A 19,913-nucleotide genomic window follows, 5' to 3' on the forward strand; every position below is an offset into this window, starting at 1 on the left:
GTACCTGGAGACTTGGGGGTATGCTGGGTGGAAGGAAATTTGAGGCTCCTCTCAGATTCCAGAACTTTCTATCTCTGAAATTTGAGGATTTTTTTTTTTGTTGGCCACATTTTGAGGTTTGCAAAGGATTCTGGGAGAGCCCCACAAGTCTCCCCATTCTGAATTGCCCTAGTTGTCTAGTTTTCAAAAATGTCTAGGTTTGCTAGGTTTCCCTTGGTGCCGGCTGAGCTAGAGGCCAAAATCCGCAGCAAGGCACTTTGCAAAAAACAGGTCAGTTTTCATTAGAAAAATGTGATTTGTCCATGTTGTATTTTTGGTCATTTTCTGTCGCGGGGACTAGGCCTACCCACACAAGTGAGGCACCATTTTTATCAGAAGATATGGGGGAATGCTGGATGGAACGAAGTTTGTGGCTTCCCTCCGAATTCAGAAATTTCCATCACCGAAATGTGAGGGGAAAAGTGGGTTTTTTTTGGGCCAAATTTTGAGGTTTGCAAAGGATTCTGGCTAACAGAACCTGGTGAGCGCCAGACAAGTCACCCCATCCTGGACTCCCCTAGGTGTCTAGTTTTCAAAAATGCACAGGTTTGCTAGGTTTCCTTAGGTGCTGGCTGAGCTGGAGGCCTAAATCCACAGCTAGACACTTTCCAAAAAACACGCCAGATTTCAATATAAAAATGTGATGTGTCCATATTGCGTTTTGGGGCGTTTCCTGTCGTGGGCACTAGGCCTACTCACACAAGTGAGGTACTATTATTATTGGGAGACTTGGGGGAACACAGAATAGAAGAGCAAGTGTTATTGCCCCTTGTCTTTCACTACATTTTTTCCTTCCAAATGTAAGACATAGTGTAAGAAAGAAGTCTATTTCAGAAATGCCCTGTGATTTGCATGCTAGTATGGGGACCTCCGAATTCAGAGATGTGCAAATAATCACTGCTTCTCAACACCTTTTTTTGTGCCTATTTTGGAAATACAAATTTTTCCTTGATACCTATATTTCACTCTTTATATTTTACCATATGAATTGCTGTATACCCGGTATACAATGAAAATTCATTGCAAGGTGCAGCTCATTTATTGGCTCTGGGTACCTAGGGTTCTTGATGAACCTACAAGCCTTATATATACCCGCAGCCAGAAGGGTTAAGCTGAGGTAACAGTATATTGCTTTCAAGAATCTGCTATAGCTGGAAAAAGTTATAGAAGAAAACGTGAAAAAAAAGGCTGTATTTTGAACTCTATTTCAATATTTATTTATTTCAGCTTTTATTTTCTGTAGAAAAACCTTGGAGAAACTACTCAAATGACCCCTTGCTGAATTCAAAATGTTGTCTACTTTTCAGAAATGTTTAGCTGTCTGGGATTCACCATTGGTTTCACACCTATTTCTGTCACTAACTGGAAGGAGGCTGAAAGCACAAAAATAGTTAAAATGGGGTTGAAAAATGTGTTTTTACTGATTCAAATCTGTCTGTTACTGAAAACTGGGAAGATTGTGATTTTAGCACCGCAAACCCCTTTGCTGATGCTTTGTGCAGGGAAAAAAACACATGCTTTCTTCTGTGCGCTTTGTTCCCATTTTTCCCCCAAAAACACAATTTTAGCTGTATTTAGGCAAATGTTTTGTTCTCCTTTAGGGGAACCCTCAAACTCTGGGAACCTTTAGAATCCCTAGGATGTTGAAAAAAGACACAAATTTGGCATGGATAGCTTATGTGGACAAAAAGTTATGAGGGCCTAAGCGACAACTACCCCAATTAGCCCAAAAAAGGCTTGCCACCTGAGGGGGAAAAGGCCTGGCAGCGAAGGGGTTAACTAAATACAACTCCTTAGGGGAGACTTATTTATAATTGTAGTGAGCTGGGATTTTGTTGCAGTACTCCCCCCTCACTTTTGCCTGTTTTTTTATGCAACTTTGACTAAGGTGCACTGGGTTCCTGCTAACCAGGTCTCCAGTGCAACTCTTCCTTCTATAAAACAAGACACTTGATCACTTGGTCTCCAAGTCAGGTCATTAAGCACCTCTTTAAGTCCCTAGTTAATGGTACCCCTAGTTTCTAGGGCATGGTTAGTGAAGCACACCTTGTGCCACTCTAAATGACCACACAAAATAAAATGATGGACGAGGTGTTGAAACTTTTCAAACACTCATGCCCAGTCACAGATCTGGGTTTATTCCATCGTTATTTTCCTCACCACATCACCCCAGTTTGGACCCAGCCAATGCAAATCAGTCTTGACCCTGCTTCCCAGGGAACAATCCAGCCTGAACTGCCAAGACAGGTCCTCCCTACCAAGCCAGGCCCTCCCTGGACCAGAAACGAGCAGCCTCTGAACGGTTTCGGGGTATCTCCTCTCATCAGCCAGGCCAGCTTGAAACCAGTGGTGCAGCGAGCAAGGGACCCACGTCCGGGCATGCCCTAGCCATTTAGGGTTCACATTGCAACACCATAAAATAATGGACTCCAGACACAGATCTGTGTTCAAACCATTGTTATTTTGCTCACCACGTTACCTCAGTTTGGACCCAGCCATATGCAAATCAGTCTTGACCCTGCTTCCCATGGAACAGTCCAGCCCGAACTGCCAAGCCAGGTCCTCCCTGGACTGGAAACAAGCATCCTGGGACCGTTTTCAGGGTATCACCCTTCATCAGCCCATGCTAGCTTGAAACCAGTGGTGGAGCAAGCAAGGGAATTATGTCTGGGCATAGCCTAGCCACCTAGGGCGCACATAGCAAGACCGCAAAATAAAATCAGGGATGGAGTGTTGAAACTTTTCAAACACTCAACCCCCCAAGTCACAGATCTGGGTTTTATCCATAGTTATTTTGCGTGCAACATCACCCCAATTTGGACCCAGCCATATGCAAATCAGACTTGACCCTGCTCCCCGATGGATTTAGGCCCAGATATCTGAATGGGGATGAATGTTTGAAATTGTTCAGCAATCGGTCCATCATCTGGTCTTTTTGTATTTGTTGCCCTAAGTGTGCCAGGTATTCCCAGATGTGAGTCCCAAACTCACTGTGCCACTGGATTCAAGCTAGCTTAGCTGATGAGGGGTGATACCCCAAAACCAGTCCCAGGATGCTGGTTCTGTTCCAGAGAGGACCTGGCTTGGCAGTTGGAGCTGTACTGCTTTCGGGGTCAAGACTGATTTGCATACAGCTGGGTACAAACTGGGGTGGCATGGTGGGGAACAAAACAATGGATTTAAGCCCAGATCTCTGACTAGGGGTGAATGTTTGAAATTGGTCAGCATTCTGTCTGTCATCTGTTCTTTTTCCATTTGTTGCTCTAAGGGACCCAACCAGTCTATTGCAGGTTGCATTACGAGGTGCTCCCAAAAGTGCAAACACAACATGGCACACAGTCTGTGGCCATGTCCCCTAACACTGCATGTAATATTTGTAAGTCACCCCTTCAGCAGCCCTCACAGGTCTAAGGCAGGATGCATTATATTACATGTGTGGACATATCTGCAAGAGCAGCCATGCCCCTGCTATGTCTTTGTTGATTTTTAGGCATAGTAAGTGAACAGGTAAGCCATTTTGAATATACATGCTGGACACTGGTCAATACGTGTTCCCCATTTACATGAGGGCTTCACTGAAAATAGGGATGTTTGGTATCAAACATCTCGTATTAATAAACCGTCACTGATTCCAGTGATTGATTTATGAATACATACACCCAGAGGGCACGGTAGCCGTACCCCCTGAAAACCTACTAACTGCTGGTAGGCCCACTGTCTAGTTCTAGCCAGCCTGCCACTAACAGACGAGATTCTGACCCCCAGCGGAGAGAGCCTTTGCTCTCTGGAAGTCAGAATGAAACCACTGGTGTCCCTATGTCGCAGAACATTACAAGATTTGAATCCCCTTGGTGGTTTGCCCAGACATGACTCTCAGTCCACCCGTGCAGCAACTTCATAACAGGACCGATCCCCATAGACTTACACAGGCACCCGACGATAAACTTCAGCATTGCACCTGGCCGCCCCAATGCCGTCCGATTTGACCTGTTGGTGTGGCCTTGGACCTTGACCCATGCTCATCCTAAGTCCAGGAGATAGGTCCTGTTAGTCACTGTACTATGCCTGTATGCAGTGCTTATTCTCTTCCTCCATAGGAAAACATTACCGCATCTGAAAAATAAAATTTTGCAAACCATAAAAATTCATGTCTCAAAGTACTCACCTGATTCCGGTAATCTTGGTATCTAAATTTATATAAAGATATGTGTTATTTATATAAATTGGTGTTGGTTTTCTTTGAGTGTGTGTCTCAGTGCATGAGTGTGTGCCTTACATGCTTAGCACTACCCTCTGATATGCCTAACTGCTCGACCACACTACCACAAAAGAGAGCATTTGGGGTTTCATTTGTACCTTTGTGATACCTTTGGGTGTTGGTTTGGACTATTTACACAATGTTGTCATTTTTGTCCACTATATAAAGAGCCAGCTTTCTACAATAATGTTAAGGGATAAGGTGGCTTTAGGATTGGTTTGAATGGCAAAGTTGAACTGGCAGTGAAAACACTGTCCTTCCAGTTTGCAGTGTCAGACTTGGAGCCATTTGTTACCTTGTCATACGAAGGGTGGCACAACCAGTGCTGCAGTCCTGAGTGGACACTCTATCTTACATGCCCTGGGTCGCCAGTGTCTCAAATACTAGTGATTTATAAGTAAGTCAGGCCTTGCCAAGTTGATGTATCCAATTCAACATGTACTTTTGTATATTGTTAAAATACTGGCACTGAGGTCTGGTTAGTAGGCCGCAGTGCAATCTTTAGTCTAATAACCAGCAGCTAATAGCCCAAATGAAGGCTAACAGTGGGGGGAAACTGGAAAAGCCTGTTTCCTTACAGGTACTAACACTACATATTGAACAGAAATACAATCATTCCCTTACTGACCCACTTTATATCAGGGGACACCCAGCAGCTGACTCCCTGGTTGTAACAAAAGCTATGAAGAGGGCAGCCTCCCAGACTACTGGAGATGCACCTCCACCCGATAAAGAAAGCAAATGCAGAGATGCAGCAGGAAAACTAGTTGCTGTGGGCCATACTAATCACAGATAGCCAACTTGGTGGGTTTGCTATTGCGCTATAACAGGGCCTTTTGGGATGACATGGAAGAGTTGCTACAACATATCCCTGAGCAATACAAAAAGAGAGAAGAGATAGTTACGGAAGGCAGGCAAATTTCAAATGCAGCCATACACTGCGCCCTGGAAAAAGCGGACACCACAGCAAGAGGGATAAACTCGTCAATCCTCCTGCATAGGCATGCCTGGCTACGCATCTCCAGGTTCAAACCTGAGGTGCAACAACTGCTTAACGTCTCATTTGATGGGGAACATCTCTTCGGGGCAGAGGATTACTCACAGTTGGAAAAAATAAAAAAGGATACAGACTGAAAATTCCATAGGAGCACTGCAGTCCTTTCATAGTTATCAGGGCAGATGGGCCTCCGAGACCACCATCTCTGACACCCAGACATAACAAAAGTTGCTGCAAACATATCACTAACAAGGGGGTAAAAGTTACTTTAGAGGAGCCTGTTCCACACAGTCATCACCGCAAGGGGGTATACTCGCTATACTTTTTAATACCCAAAAAGACTGGATGCTCAGGCTTATACTGGACCTAAGCCATATTATTACATTCTGTCAGAACACTTTGACATGATGACACTGCAGGATGTAATACTACTGTTGCAAGAGGCGACTTCCCGATGGTGCTTGACCTGAAGGACACATACTTTTGTATCGGTTCACCCAGTACATCGCTGGTACCTCAGATTGGTGGTAAGTGGACATCATTACCAGTTCAAAGTCCTGCCATTTGTGGTGATGACAGCTCCAAGACTGTTTACCAAACACTAGGCAGTTTTGGCAGCCTGTCTGAGAAGACCTAACATTCCTGTCTTCCCGTATCTCAATGATTGGCCGATCAAGAGTTCAACTAAACAGAGGTACCTGCAGGATACACAGGCCACCATTAATCTGTTAAACATATTGGGGTTCACAATAAATGCCACCAAATCATATTTACAGCCTCTTCAAATACAGCCCTATCTGGGAGCAGTCTAGTCTCAGCCACAGCATACCCCAGTGCCCAGGTGATTCTTAATCTCCAGATCCAACTGGCTCTTTTTCAGCCACATTGTCGCCTGCCAGTCAGATTAGTGATGCACTTTCTGGGCATGATGGCCTTCTGTATAGTAATAGTTCCTCATGCCACCCTCCAAATGCAACCTTTATTATCACTGACTAGCATCTCAGTGGTCACAAGTGGGGGCAGTTTAGAGGATCTAGTTAGTGTTGGTTCCTCCAAGGTTCCATCAATCATTGCGCCAGCGGGGCACACAGAATCTCAAGGGCAGACCTTTTTTGGACCTCATCTGCAATTGACTGTCACCACAGATGTATCACTGCTAGAGTTCTTGAACTGGTGATCAGCGAATGCTTCACACAACCTGCTGGAGGTTACAGTGATTCAGATGATTTAGAAAGCCTCCCTCCTATATATAACCTGGAAGACCGTTCTTCTCAGAACAGACAATATGACGGCAAAATATTGCATTCATAAGGAGGAACACACTAGATATAGTGTTCTCAGCTGGCACCAGTCGTTTGACACTGGGCTACCCACTATCACATCCACCTCTTGATGGAGTATCTCCCTGGAGTGGACAATTCAGTGGTGGACCTGCTAAGCAAGGGGCAACAACAATAATTCCATGACTGGGACCCCCAACTGAATCCTCCACCATCACTTCCAGCGGTGGGGGACACTGGATGTGAATTTTGTGCGCCACCGTAGAAAACACAAAATACCAAAACTTTGCCTCCAGGTACCACCGGCCACAGTCTATGGACAATGCTCTTTGGATGAAATTGTCAGGGATAATTGCAAACACTTTTCCAACTCCCCCACTCATTCCCCATCTTGTCAGGAAACTCAGATGGACATCTCTCAAGATGATCCTAGTAGCTCCCATCTGGGCATCGCAATTTTGGTTCACATTCTATTAAAGTTCTCCCTTGTACCTCACGAGAAGCTCCCCAACATACCAAACATTCTCACTCACAGCAAGGGCAGGGTGAGGCATCTAAACCCCAAACAACCCATCTTGGCAATCTGGCTAACGAAGTTGTAGAGTTTTGATACTTGCAATTGCCTCCAGAGTGTATGGATATTCTAAGGGAGGCAAGACGCCCAGTTTAGTGGAAATGCTTTGTACACTACTGAATAGCTCAGCACATAGACCATTGTGTGCCTACTTTACAACAGATATGCTGCTTGTTACACCTACAATAGTCACATTTAGCATACGCTTCCATACGACTGCACCTAGCGACGATTCCAGCTTACCTGCAGAATTGCAAGTATTGATCACTTTTTCAAATACCAGTCATTAAGGCTTTCATGGAAAGGATGAAAAGAATAATTCCACCACGTGCCTTTCTGAGGAATTTAAATGCTGTCCATACAAGGTTGATATCCACACCCTTTAAACCATTGCATTCTTGTCCACCACAGTTCCTGTCTTGGAAAGCTGATTTTCTTGTAGCTATCACCTCCCAAAGAAGAGTTAGAGATAGTCATGCTCTTACCATAGAAGAACATTATTTTCAGGTTTTTCAAGATAAAGTACATCTGCGGACAAATACTAAATTTCCTCTGAAGGTCATCTCTCCTTGTCATTTATACCAAACACTTGATTTACCTGTTTTCTTCCTTAAGCAAGAGACCATGGCAGAGAGAACACTTCATACACTGGTTTTTAAAAGTACATTCATGTACAAAATTGAGAGGACTACACCTTTTAGGAAAACACAGCAGCTTTTTGTGACTTTCTCAAAGCCAAGAAAGTGTAGCTCAATTTCCAAAGCATGTATAGCATGGTAGATTGTGAAATGTCTTCAAATTTGCTACATAAAATCAAAATGAACTTTACCAACAGTTCCACATGTACATTCTATTAGGAAGAAAGGTGCTTCAATGACTTTCTTAGTCAACATCCCTTTAGCCGATATTCATAAAGTAGCTACTTGGTTGAATCCACACACATTCACTAAACACTATTGAGTGGATGTCCGGGCAAAGCAGCAATCTCTTGGGGGACAAAGTCCTGTGAACGCTGTCTCATACATCTGCACCATCTGATACCTAGATCCACAATGAGAGGATTACTACTTTACAGTCTATGCATTGCATGTCTATTTGCAGCCAAAACATTATACAACATAAGCATGTTACTTACCCTGTGAGCAGCTATTCTTTACGTGTAGTGCTGCAGATTTGCATGTGTCCTTTTGCCTCCCCGGCAGGCATGAGCTGCTTCCTCGAGAACAGCACCCTGGACCCTTCCCAATCTGGATTCTGCAGCAACCCCAGTACCGAAACTGCCCTCATCGCCGCCACCGATGACATCAGAACCATACTGGTCAATGGCGAAACCGCGGCCCTCATCCTCCTGGACCTCTAAGCCGCTTTCGACACCGTCTACCACCACACCCTACGCACATGCCTCAGCAATGCAGGAATCCGCAACAGAGCCCTGGACTGGGTCACCTCCTTTCTCATCGGCAGAACCCAGAGAGTCTGCCTCCCACCATTCCACTCCGAAGCCACCAAAATCATTGACGACACCCAACTGATCCCCTCCCTCACCAAGGACTCCACCAAGACCAACCTCCACGAAGGAATGAAGGCCTTCGCCAAATGGAGAACAGCTGCCTCAAACTCAATTCCGACAAGCCGTAAGTCCTCATCTTCGGCTTCACCCCCTCGCATGGGATGATTTTTGGTGGCCTGCCACCTTCGGATCCGCTCCGACTCCCACAGACCACGCACGCAATCTAAGATTTACCTTGGACTCATCATTATCCATGACCCAGCAGGTCAACGCCATCTCCTCTTCCTGCTTCAACACCCTCGGCATGCTCCAAAGATCTACCGGATGAGGAGTAACCGTAAGTGAGGGACCCTGATAAGTCCAAGGTCGTAATCCATAAGCGGCCGAGTGCCGTAGACACTAGTTCTTCCAAAGCAGTTGAGGCAGTTTGGAAGAACTCGTGTCTACGGCACTTGGCCGCTTATGGATGACGACCTCGGACTTATCAGGGTCCCTCACTAACGGTTACTCCTCATCCGGTTTGACCTTTTCTTACTGTGGCACACTTATACCCAACAGCCCGATTACAGTTTCAGATGAGAACAATACGCTTTAACTTGGACTGACTTAATGATTTTGTACAGTTACATCATCTTTTACCCTTGAAAAAGTCACCTGCGTGATGAAACATGTGTTGGCTGTGTTTGGATGGATGTTCTCTCTCAGTGAATCGAACTGCATTTTCAAATAAAGAGACTTTCTTCCAAGAACATGTGAATACCCATGTGCCTCCTTCTTCTTTTTAACGGCATTCACGCACCGCGGATCATATTACCTACATCGTACTGCTGTTTACACTGTGTGCTGTGGTCTGCTTTGCTCAATATTATTTGTGTGTAGCCTTGCACATTATCTGTGCCTATGGGTAGTAAAGCACCCTGACCACCTGCACCATCTTTTATTATATAATTTTCATTACTGTGATTACTCCCCTGGAAGTGCGGCTATCTTCACTCTTACTACCCCTTCAGTGCAGTCCTTAGGCCTTTTCCTGTCATGTATCAACAGTACTTTGTTTGAAATCGACAAGTTACACAGTTTTTGAAATATTGGCAATAATCTGTTTTAAAAATGGACACTGCTATTTTCAGAAACAGTTCTGGGGGAAGAAAAGTAGGTTTGTTTTACAGGTAAGTACAACACTTACAGTTCCTGTCTTTGGGGTTTAGGAAGTCCACCAGTTGGGGTTTAGGTTAACCCCAAACACCCACCACCAGCAACACGGGGCCGGCCGGGTGCAGAGGTCAAAGTGTAGGCTCCTATGGAGACTGGAGGCACTCGGTTTCAGATCTGTAGGCAGGTAAGTACCCGTGTTTTCGGAGGGCAGACCTGGGAAGTTTAGAGGGGCACTGGGGGGCCACAAGTAGGCACCAAACATATACCCCCTCAGTAGCACTGGGGCAGCCGGGGGCAGGGTACAAACAAGATGTCTGGTCTCCAATGATTCTCTATGAGGGAACCCCAGGGATCACGCAGAGGCTGCAGGCAAGGTCCAGGGGGTCGCCTCAGGAAAACCACCAGCTGGACAGGGAAGAGGGCCGTCTGCTGAAAGGTGCTGAACCGAGTGTCTGTTTCTCTAAGGCCTGGGGGCTGCGGGTGCAGTGGATGCTTTTGCAGTCAGGGGGGTCCTCGGGATTCCCTCTGCAAGCGTCGTCATGGAGGTGTGGAAGGGTCACGCATGGTGGGCACTTGCTCGGAATCACCTGGGGATTTGGATCCTCTCTAGCTGGTTGGGCCACCTGGACACGGGCCGTGGACATCTGGTGTAGAGTGGTTAGGACTCACGTGTTCTGAGTGAGGTGGGAGTCCTTAGTTATTGGTTTCTTCCCGGACAGGGCCGCTGTCCATAGGAGTTCTTGGTCCTCTGTAACTTGTCAGAGGTCGCTGGTCCCGCTGGATGCGTCGCTGTTGTTTTGATGGTTCTCTGAAGCAGGAGATAGGCTATGTAGGGCTGGGACCAAATCAGTTGTCATCTTCCTTCTTCTCTGCTCGGGGTTTCAGCTAAGCATTCCTTCTTCTTGTCAGGTCACCAGGAATCTGGTGAGCTGGGTTCAAGGAAGCCCTTAAATGCAAGATTTTGGGGTGTTACAGGAGTCAGAGGGCATTAGCCAATGGCTACTGTCCCTAAAGGTGGCTACACCCTTCCTGTGCCCACTCCCTTTGGGGAGGAGGACACATTACTAACCCTATTGGTCCCTGTCCTCCAAACCAAGATAGAGGATTCTGCAGGGAGGGGGTCACTTCAGCTCTGGATACCTTAGGGGTGTCCCATCTGAAGTGGTCACTCCTCCTTGTTTGTCCTAAGTTTCCTGTCGAACTTGCTGCCAAAAGTGGGGCTTTGTCTGGGGGACGGGCATCTCCACTAGCTGGAGTGCCCTGGGGCACTGTAACATGAGGCCTGAGCCTTTGAGGCTCACTGCCAGGTGTTACAGTTGCTGCAGTGGAGAGGTGTGAAGTACCTCCACCCAGAGCTGGCTTTGTTTCTGGCCTCAGAGAGCACAAAGGCCCTCACTCCATGGGGTCAGAAACGTGTCTGCTAGTGGCAGGCTGGCACAGACCAGTCAGTCCTACACTAGAGGATTGAGTAAAATACAGAGGGCATCTCTAAGATGCCCTCTGTGTGATTTTTTTTTTTTTTTTTTTTTTTTTTTTTTTTTATAAATCCAACACTGGCATCAGTGTGGGCTTATTGTGCTGAGAAGTTTAATACCAAACTTCCCAGTATTCAATGAAGCAATTATGGAACTGTGGAGTCCGTAATGACAAACTCCCAGACCATATACTTAATATGGCCACACTGCACTTACAATTTCTAAGAAGGGACTTAGGCACTGAAGGGGCATATTGCTCCTGTAGCTATGCCCTCACCTGTGGTATAGTGCACCCTGCCTTAGGGCTGTAAGGCATGCTAAAGGGTTGACCGACCTATGCCACAGGCAGTGTGTTGGGGCATGGCACCCTGAGGGGGATGCCATGTCGAATTTGCCTTTTTCTCCCCACCAACACACACAATTTGCAATGGCAGTGTGCATGTGTTTGGTGAGGGGTCCCTTGGGGTGGCACAACACATGCTTCACCCCTTAGGGACCCTCCCTGGTCACAGGGCCCTTGGTACCACTGGTACCTTTTCCAAGGGAGTTATCTGTGTGCCAGAGGTGTGCCAATTGTGGAAACAATGGTACATTTTTAGGGAAAGAACACTGGTGCTGGGGCCTGGTTAGCAGGATCCCAGCACACACTCAGTCAAGTCAGCATCAATATCAGGCAAAAGGTGAGGGGTAACTGCAACAAGTGCCAGTTTCCTACATGTCCCAGTAGTCCCATAGTCACTGGACTAGCTTTAGGAGTGTATTGGCTGGTCTTAATGAAAGTACACCCTGATACTATCAGATGGCACACAAAAGGGGTGGGAGCTTGTACATTAGATCTCACTGTCACAGTCAAATGTTTCTAATAGGAGGGCACTCACAGGAATGGTGCTGCTTGCTACTGATATGGAACAAGCAAGGGCAGAAATGGAGACTATGCAGGTCCTGGCTCAGGGATCATGGGTTCAAATGGGAAATTCTGCAACAAGACAATCGCCTTCAGCAATAGAGGGTTACTGGAAGGCTCCACAGCTCCGGGGAAGGGTCTGGGTTAAACAGTTCCTCTGCCATTGGCAGTGAGGAGCTCCCAGCGTTTCACTTACTGCTGTGCGGCAAGTTTGCTTATCTTGAGCTGTTGCTTTGAGTCTCCATGTGCTTCAAGGTGGTTGCACTTCCACAGCCACCTCCCACATATCCTCACGAATATCTGGTTGTTTGCTGGAGTGCTGCAAAATACTTTACCTGGTGAGCTAAAGCACAGCTCCTTCTGTTAATACTGAAAAATTACTTTCTGCATGGAAATAAGTCACAGAAACACCTTCTGAGTTCCAGCCCAGCACCTATTCCAGGTCTGCCTTGGAAAATGTTAGTCCAAGGGGATTCCACTCCTAGATCTCTGCTTATTCAACCATGCTGGTGTGTGGTCCTCCTCCTCCTCAGAAGATGACTGGAATGTCGAACAGCCCACTGCCAGTCTTTTGAGATTGACTAATCCTGTCATGGGGATTAGCTACTTTTGAATCATGGGTTTCCTTCAAATAATCGGGGCATATTTCCTGCATATGCATTCTGTGTTTGCTGCATGGGGAGACCCTGCTGCGCTATTCCCAGTCACTGGGTACCTGTGTGTGTGCTATCCCCAGGGAGCAATGTTAACTAAATACAGGCAAGGGGGGGCTGGCTACAGGAGCATCACCCAGGGGAGGGAAAGTCTGCTCTAAACACACGTAAAAATCGGTTCCTTTCCCAACACTTAAAGCTTTTGTAAGGACTGTGGAGGTGCACATGGGAGCTAGAATTTCCAGTAGTACAGATACCTGCTCGGTTTACATCAAATACAGTTGCTCACCAGTCCATTCTTATCTGGTGAACACACCTAACCTAAATATGATAGAGGCCAATAGAGCCTAGGTAGGTAAGACTGCACACACTTCACAAAGAAGGAAGCCAGTAAGCAGCCGCACTGAAGGTTACAGGCACACCAGACTATATAGAACGATGCTGCCACCATCATCCTTCTTCCACAGCCTGAATAGAGAGAGCAGTAGCTGCTCTCTGTATAACAGGACTGCACTTTACCTGACTTCTTGACCTCAGAGCCAAGCTCTAGGGTCACAATTCATGTAAACATGGAAATCATCAGAGGACATGTATAATTGTCATGTTCATTGAGGTAAAAATCAAAAACTGTACATCACCTTTCCGGTGACTTGCCAGGAGACCAACTTAAGGAAGGAAAGCACCCTCACCAGTGCCAAGAAGAAGTCTTTCCATCCCAACAGGTGGTTTGGCCTGCTTCTCTTTCTCCCCTGCCCATTTCCTCTCACCTTGCATAAATGAAGGCCATTTGTTGCTCAAGAAGAATTACACACAAAACTGAGTGTGTCCTCAGAGCACAGACTGAGAGCATAGGCAGAGAGTGACTTGGTGAAAGAACAAATACACAGAGAAAGTGAGATCTATTTATCTCGCCCGACCCACAGAAAATCACAAACATTCTCTTCACAGTCACACAGCACCAAGTGCTGGTTTCTGAAGCGTAGCCGCACTCTGAGTAGGTAAGTAGTGCGACCATCATCCTCTCTTTGCCCTGGACCTATGTAACTCCTTGGGGGCTGGGCATCGTTAGTAATTACTTAGAAATCTAAACTGATATACTGCCACCAGCTGAGGGATGCTCAATAGTTCTTGCCACATGTTCAAAGAAAAAGCATAAGTGGCCCAAATGTGCGAAATTCAGGTGGTACCAGTGCGAAAATGCCTTACACACACTCCTGTCTTCTTTGTCTAAAGTCTGTAGATTGGTGGAGTTTGGGAATCCTGATGTTTGAGCTGCTGACAGGAGCATCCCCATTCACACTGGAAGGAGAGAAGAACACACAGAGTGAGGTTTCTAGGTAAGGCAAGCAGACAGAGGTGTTTATGCTATATTTATCTCCAGAAATAAATGATTTGTCTCTTCGTAGATCAAAGTCATAAGGAACAAATAAATCCTCTAGCAATAGCATATAATAGGGTTTAATTTCCCAGTAGAATTGAGATGTAAGGGATGCATTATTCACCTTCCAAAGATTATAGTGTCTAGGTATAAAAGTTTAATCCTTAGCACAATATAAAATTAATCTCTGTTTAGCCCCTAGTTTCTTGAAATTAAGCATTTTTTCAAATTTTGAGAACTTGTTTTGAACTGGACAATGTTTCTCATATTATTGTGTTGTCTGGCATCAGACACACAGTTACGATTGTGTTACTGTACTCTATGCAGGCGCATCCTCAAGAGTAACCCGCCGTTCCCTTCCATGATTGGCCCAGTTGCCCGGGACCTCTTGCAGAAACTGCTCAACAAGGACCCCAAGAAGCGGCTGGGATCAGGGCCTCGGGGGGCCGAAGAGATCAAGAACCATCCCTTTTTCAAGGTGAGGATGGTAGGACACTGAGGTGGAGGCAAGCTGGGTTGAATGATTGACTTTAGCTGGCAAATGGTAAACCCTCTGTATACTTCAGTTCTCCATTATGACAAACTGCCTAGAAAATATTCTTTACCGATGGGTAATGTTTTGCAGACTATGAATCTAGGAAGAATACAATGCTAAGGGACACTTTAATACAGGTACCTTCTTCTATTTGTGTGTAAAGGTTGAGGAAAGGGATAGACTAGGCTAGTACAGTTGAGAAGGGAAAGCGTCTGCATGGCTTTATGACAGGTTACGATCTGCTTCTTGTGGAGTGGTGTGATGGTAGTTCAAGGTTTCTTGCACTCATAGAATCACTTGGGAGTCCTGTCAATTTCACCAGTTTGGTGTGCAGAGTTGGTGAGGTAGAGTTCCTGACTTCTCTAATTTCTTCCTCTCATTCTAGGGGAGCATTTACTCTGAGCTTCTCCAGCAAAGTAAACTGTTTTCCAACCAGTGCTCTATTCAAGCCAATAAAGGTAGACCCTAAAGAGAGCTGGATATTTGTTATTCCTTGTGGTTTATATCACAGAGCCTTAGAGCGGTTCAGTTTTTTTATTTGTATTTGGTTGCAGTTTTACAGATGATGTATGCACTATGTGCTGTAATCAATATTAGACCAAAAATATGCTTTTATCTGAGAAATATTTCCAAGATTCAATTTGGGGTAACTATGAAAAACATTCCTTCATTTATCTAGCTTCCTCTCTGTCAGCCCTCTACCAATCTCCCTCTTTCACATTACTGCTCTTTTCATCAACTTTCCTTGGTCTTATTTTTCTCCTCTTTGTATGTCTATTTCTTTATATTTCTCTTTCACTCTTCTTTGCCCCCGCTATTTTGTATGTTCTTTTTTCCTTACTCCTTTATTTATCTTTCATCTCCTCTTTCCGCCATATATTTCCTCCTAACTTTCAGTTTCTCCCTGCTTCTTTCTTCTTCCATTATTTTACCTGTCATCCTCTCCACCACCCTTGACTGTTTTATAGAGATTGGTAGAACAGTGGGCAGTTTAAAATTTAGTGTTTGCTGCCATTCTGCAAGACAACATGTAATGCATTCCTAGGGTGGCTGGCTCTCTGGGCTGAAAATATTCATGTCTTCTATCTTTATAAAGAACACCAGTGTGCCTCACCCTTTTGACAACCCTAAAAAAAGTTTCAGACGATCTTGTTTGCACCTGCTGGGATGGGCAGTTTTGCAGTTACAGACAAGTGACCTGTGTGTGCTGTCAACCTCTAAATTTAGAGCCTGCACCAGCATTTGTTTTTTTCAGTGGATTTCTCAACATTGTGGGTTTTTTTCAACTACTTCTGGCACTGTTACTGCTCTTAAACTGTTACAATTTCTACGCTCTTACGTTCGGTCTCATACTTAATAGATGGCAATATAGTACATCCACCCTCTAATTAAAATGTTTTCTTCTCACTTTGCCTTGTTCTTTGCAACAAAGGGCAGCATTTTCAAGGCAACCTTTCCATAATAGGTTGCTATATGCCATACTGTTAACTTCGTAAGTTGCTTGGACTGGTCTCAGTGTTAAGGGAGCTACTAGACCTTAATTATGTCAGAAACTGGAAGATCTGTGACTTAGGGCCTGAATTAGATCTTGGTAGATAGAACATCCCATTCGCCGTATTACGATCTTCCTAGGATATAATGGGATCGTAATACTGTGAATGAGATAGCCATTCCCCTCTGCCAAGATCTGAATCAGGCCCTCAGTTTATTTCTGCACACCAGATGGGAAGACCTAGAAGGTAATTTTGAGTTGTACAGTCTGCTGGCAGGAAAAGTATGGTAATTCAGTAACAATTTACTTTTATACACTTACCAAGGGATTTTGTGAAGGTCCTACGTAGGAAGCGGGCCTGGTATGTGGTGGATACCTATTGTGTTGGAACCTTATACCAGGTCCAGGCAACCCCTATTTGTGAATGAAGACGGTGTCTAGGAAGCCGGGGCTCTCTAGAGGTAGCTGTGGATGAGCAGCCAAGACTTATCTAGGAGGAGTGTAAAGCACTAGCAATACGACAGCAGTCACACAGTAACTTATCACACCTAGGGCCAAAGGGGAGGGCCAAACCATATGCTAAAATAGTGGAATGTGAAGTGAAGTCCCCCACTGAAGGATATTGAGTCATTAGAGGGCAGCTGGGAGAACACAGAACCCAAAGAGGTGAGTGCCTTAGTGACCCACAGCGACCAGGAGAGCAGAGGTAAGTACCTGGTCTTCCCAAGGACTGACAGGAGGACTTAGAAAATGGATTGTGCAAGAATGGGACAAGACCAAAGGAACCAAAAGATGGATTCTGGAAGAAGAGGTCCTGCAATAGAAGGGGACAGAGTCCAGTCCACGATGAAGTGTTCAGATGGGCCACTACCCATCATTCTGTGGATGAAGATCCGGGTCAGTGGGGGAGGAAGAAGATCAGCTGTGGAGTCCAGGAGCTGCAGAGAAGTTCTTGGAGCTGTGTAGATGATGTCTCATGCCAGTAGCCAGGGTGCAGTCAGTCAGTGGTCAGGAGAACCACCAGCCTTGGCAAAGTTGGAGCAAAAGAAGAGTTGCAAGGCTGAAAAGGACCAGCAAGGTCCAGGGGACCCGACCAGTGGAAGTAAGTCTGGGTTGATCCTCAGCAGTCGCAAGAGCCAGCAGAAGCAGTCACAGCCCCCACAGGCAACCCACTAGCGGCAGGCACAGTAATTTGCAGTGAAGCCCAATCAGCACACCTGGAGAGGAGTCCCACGTCACTGGAGCTGAGGAGAGGAGACCGTTCTTGAAAGGATGAAGTGATGGAGGCTGGGGCTACTTGGAGCTTGAAGATCCCTTGGAGCAGGAGTCAACAAGTCTTGGTTGCTGCAAGAGTCACGGTGCACAAGGGTACTGTCCTGCAAGGAGAGGCAAGGGCTCACCATCTCCTAAAATGGACAGAGCGCAAAGATGACCAAATGCACCACTCTGGACCACCACCAGTGTTGCAGGATCCACACAGTTCCAGAGGAGGGCAGATCCATGCTGTCAGACGTCGTTGCTGTAGGTGCATGCAGATCCAGGGTAGTGACTCCTTCACTCCAAGGGAGATTTCTTCTTTCTTCCTGGTGCAGCTGAAGTCTTGCTGACACCAGAGGATGCACAGCCGTGGAAATTTTGCAGTTGCTGGAAGGAGCCTGGGAAACAATGTTGCAAGGTGAGGTCGTCTCAGGAGTTGCAGTCCAGTGGCCAGGAGCAGTTGAGGTCAATGCAGTTGAGTCCTGGGGACCCAATTGCAAGGGAGTCCTTAAATAGCCCTAATACTGGGTTTCTTCACTTTGCACAGTGACTACTTATCAAAGGGGGTCACTTGTGTCATCTGCCTGACCTGCCACTCAGATGCTCCCAGGGGCCTCTGCACATCGTGTTTTCAAGGTAGCAGAATCAAGTGCCCAACTGGAGCAGCTCTGGGCACCACCCCTGGGGTGGTGATGGACAGGAGAGTGTTCACTCCCCTTTCCTTTGTCCAGTTTCGCGCCATAGCAGGGACCGGGGGGCCCTGGACTGGTGCAAACCGGTTCATGCAAGGAGGGCACCAAATGTTCTGCCTTTCCCTGCCTGAACTGCAGGAGCAGGAGGGCAGAAACCTGTCTGAGAGGTGGCAGTGGCGTGAACTGCCCGTAAAACCCTGCAAGACTGGTAGGAGCAATACTGGGGGGGGTCCTCTAGGGAGCCTCCAAAGTGCATGGGATCATGTTACCAATACTGGCATTAGTATTGGGTATGATTGCAACATGTTTGACACCAAACATGCCCAGATTCGGAGTTACCATTATATAGGTGGACCAGAGGTAGTGCGTGACCTGTGGCTAGTACAAGGGTAAAATGGCTTCCTTGCACTTACGAAGTCCAGTGCATTGAAACTGGAGTTCGTAGGGGCACCTCTGCTCATGCAGGGGTTCCCTCACACACAGGAATCGGCACCCTGCCCTTTGGACTGGAAGGGCCTACCATAGGAGTCATTTACAGTGACCTTGTGTAGTGACCTGTGGTGAAGGGGTGCATGCACCTTTTCACGCAGGCTGCAATGGCAGGCCTGTAGACACATTTTGCATGGGTTCCCATAGGTGGCATAATACATGCTCCAGCCCATGGGGGACCCCTGGTTTCCCAATGCCCTGGGTACCTGAGTACCATATACTAGGGACTTATAAGGGGACACCAGTATGCCAATTGTAGAGTGCTCAAAGGTCTTAAGGTAACCAAATTTGGAGGGAGAGAGCACAACCACTGGGGTCTCCTGGTTAGCAGGATCCCAGTAAATACAGTCTAAGCACACTGATAGCAGGCAAAAAGTGGGGTAACCATGCCAAAAAGAGGGTACTTTCCTACATCCTACAGACATTTGGTAGATTTATTGCTCGTAGTGCTCTCTAAGGAGTGTTCTGTGCTGATGTTAAGAGCTAATGTCTAAGGAGGAAGGAGAACGATATGTCTCGACTTATGAAAACCCAACATTACCTTTTATGTGATTTATTTTTTATACAGAGTAAAGTTGTCAAGAACAAGACATCATTCCTAAAGTTTTATCTTTCTTTTGCAAACTTAGTCCATATTTGCCTACCCTTTATCATGGTGTGAGAGCCATATTTGTTTTTAGTGTGTAGGCTTTCAATTATGGCCAGAAGCCTTGTCTTTTGTTGCCATTTGTTCTCTTCGCAGATGTCTACAGCTTCAGCCTCTCTCTTCTGAATTTGTTATTGCTGCTCTTTGCTTATTGTGCACTTTAATTTCTTTATTTTCTTTAGTACCGTACTTGTTCACTTTCTTTTACTCATTTTAGCGACCACCAGTATTGTTCCAAGCTGCCTACTGTCCCTTTCTGTTTTCTTCTCTTGGCAAAATGTTTTACCGAGCTTAAAACTTTACCTCCCTTGCAAAGAAAAGATTATAATATTTTGTTTTCCTTATCCTCCTGTGACCGGCAGGGACTCAACTGGAGTGATCTGGCATCAAAGAAAGTGGCTGCACCATTCAAGCCAGCAATTCGTAGTGAGATGGATGTTAGCAACTTTGCAGAGGAATTTACCAATCTCGACCCCATCTATTCTCCTGCAGGGACACCCCCAAATATGGACAGAGTCTTCCAGGTCAGATTTTCTGCGTGTTAACAGGGGGGCAGATTGTCTCGCATTGAATATACAC

At 46.0% G+C, this 19,913-nt stretch overlaps 1 protein-coding gene across 3 annotated transcripts in view; it reads left to right on the plus strand.

Annotated features, from left to right (window-relative positions):
- The window catches only part of RPS6KA4 (ribosomal protein S6 kinase A4), a 222,250-nt gene that overhangs the window by 107,790 nt on the left and 94,547 nt on the right, over positions 1-19,913 (plus strand). For all 3 annotated transcript variants that reach the window (XR_011198717.1, XM_069207158.1, XM_069207159.1), the window contains exons 7-9: positions 14,079-14,182; positions 14,551-14,701; positions 19,697-19,858. Coding sequence is in view for 2 of the 3 variants with exons in the window: in XM_069207158.1 (XP_069063259.1) it covers positions 14,079-14,182; positions 14,551-14,701; positions 19,697-19,858 (417 nt within the window). In the remaining variant the exon portion in view is untranslated. The remainder of the gene's footprint in view (positions 1-14,078; positions 14,183-14,550; positions 14,702-19,696; positions 19,859-19,913) is intronic.

This window comes from Pleurodeles waltl, chromosome 9 (genome assembly GCF_031143425.1).
Source record: "Pleurodeles waltl isolate 20211129_DDA chromosome 9, aPleWal1.hap1.20221129, whole genome shotgun sequence".
Lineage (NCBI taxonomy): Eukaryota > Metazoa > Chordata > Amphibia > Caudata > Salamandridae > Pleurodeles > Pleurodeles waltl.